Genomic DNA, 1,007 nt, shown 5'->3' on the forward strand with positions numbered 1-1,007 from the left:
CGCCACCGACAGCAGCGCGGACGCCGGGCTGGTGAGCGTCTCGCTGGGGGTGGCGGGGCTGCTTTGGCTGGTGGCTGTCTGCGAGGACGTGGGGCTGAGCGAGGGCGGCGAGTTCGAGAGCAGCGCGGGGATGGGCGCGGGCAGCGCGGGCAGCGCGGGCACCGCGGCGGGCGCGGGCTTGATGGGCACGGGGATGGCGGGCAGCGTCTGGCCCGCCGCGTGGCACAGCGGCTTCAGCGGCACCCCGTAGGCGCTGTAGTCGCCGCCCGCCATGGAGATCGGGGTGGCGGAGTCGATCATGCCAGCCGAGCCGTACACGTGCGGCCAGCCCGTGCCCAGCGAGCTGCCCATGCTAGTCAACTGGTTGGGGAGCGGGTAGGCCGCGGGCACCGGCTGCATGGCGGAGAAGGCCAGCCCCCCGGGCATCTTGTACTCCCGCGCGATGATGTTCTCGATGGCGAACGGGTGCTTGAAGCCCGAGGGCTGCGCCACGCCGCCCAGGTTGTAGGCGGCCGCGGGCATCTGCGGCAGGTGCGTGCCCGAGGCGGCCAGCGCGCTGAGCCGCAGCTTGGCCTGCTGCTGCAGGTACTGCGCCGCGTCGGCCGGCTTGCTGGGCGCCAGGTGGTCGGACTTGAGCACCTTGAAGCGCTTGCGGCGCCGCAGGAAGCTGCCGTTCTCGAACATGTCCCCGCAGCTGGGGTGCAGCGCCCAGAAGCTGCCCTTGCCCGGCTGGTCCGGCCGCCGCGGGATCTTGATGAAGCAGTCGTTGAAGGAGAGGTTGTGCCGCAGGCTGTTCTGCCAGCGCTGCGTGTTCTCCCGGTAGTAGGGGAAGCGGTCCATGATGAACTTGTAGATCTCGCTCAGCGGCAGCATCTTCTCGGGCGAGCTCTGGATGGCCATGGCGGTCAGCGAGATGTACGAGTAGGGCGGCTTCTGGTCGCTGTACGTGTTGCGGCCCGGCCGAGGCATCTTCGCGTTCGCCCTCTTCGCGCTCGGGGTCCGCGCGG

General features: G+C 70.7%; 1 protein-coding gene across 1 annotated transcript in view; it reads right to left on the reverse strand.

Annotated features, from left to right (window-relative positions):
- Foxb1 (forkhead box B1) overlaps window positions 1–1,001 on the reverse strand; it is a 35,050-nt gene extending 34,049 nt beyond the window's left edge. Inside the window, exon 1 of the mRNA XM_005393895.1 lies at window positions 7–1,001. Coding sequence (XP_005393952.1) covers window positions 7–969 — 963 coding nt within the window. The 5' untranslated portion in view covers window positions 970–1,001. The remainder of the gene's footprint in view (window positions 1–6) is intronic.
- Between the last annotated feature and the right edge of the window lie 6 nt (window positions 1,002–1,007).

Source organism: Chinchilla lanigera, unplaced genomic scaffold, assembly GCF_000276665.1.
Source record: "Chinchilla lanigera isolate Chin_1 unplaced genomic scaffold, ChiLan1.0 scaffold00049, whole genome shotgun sequence".
In the NCBI taxonomy this organism is placed as follows: domain Eukaryota; kingdom Metazoa; phylum Chordata; class Mammalia; order Rodentia; family Chinchillidae; genus Chinchilla; species Chinchilla lanigera.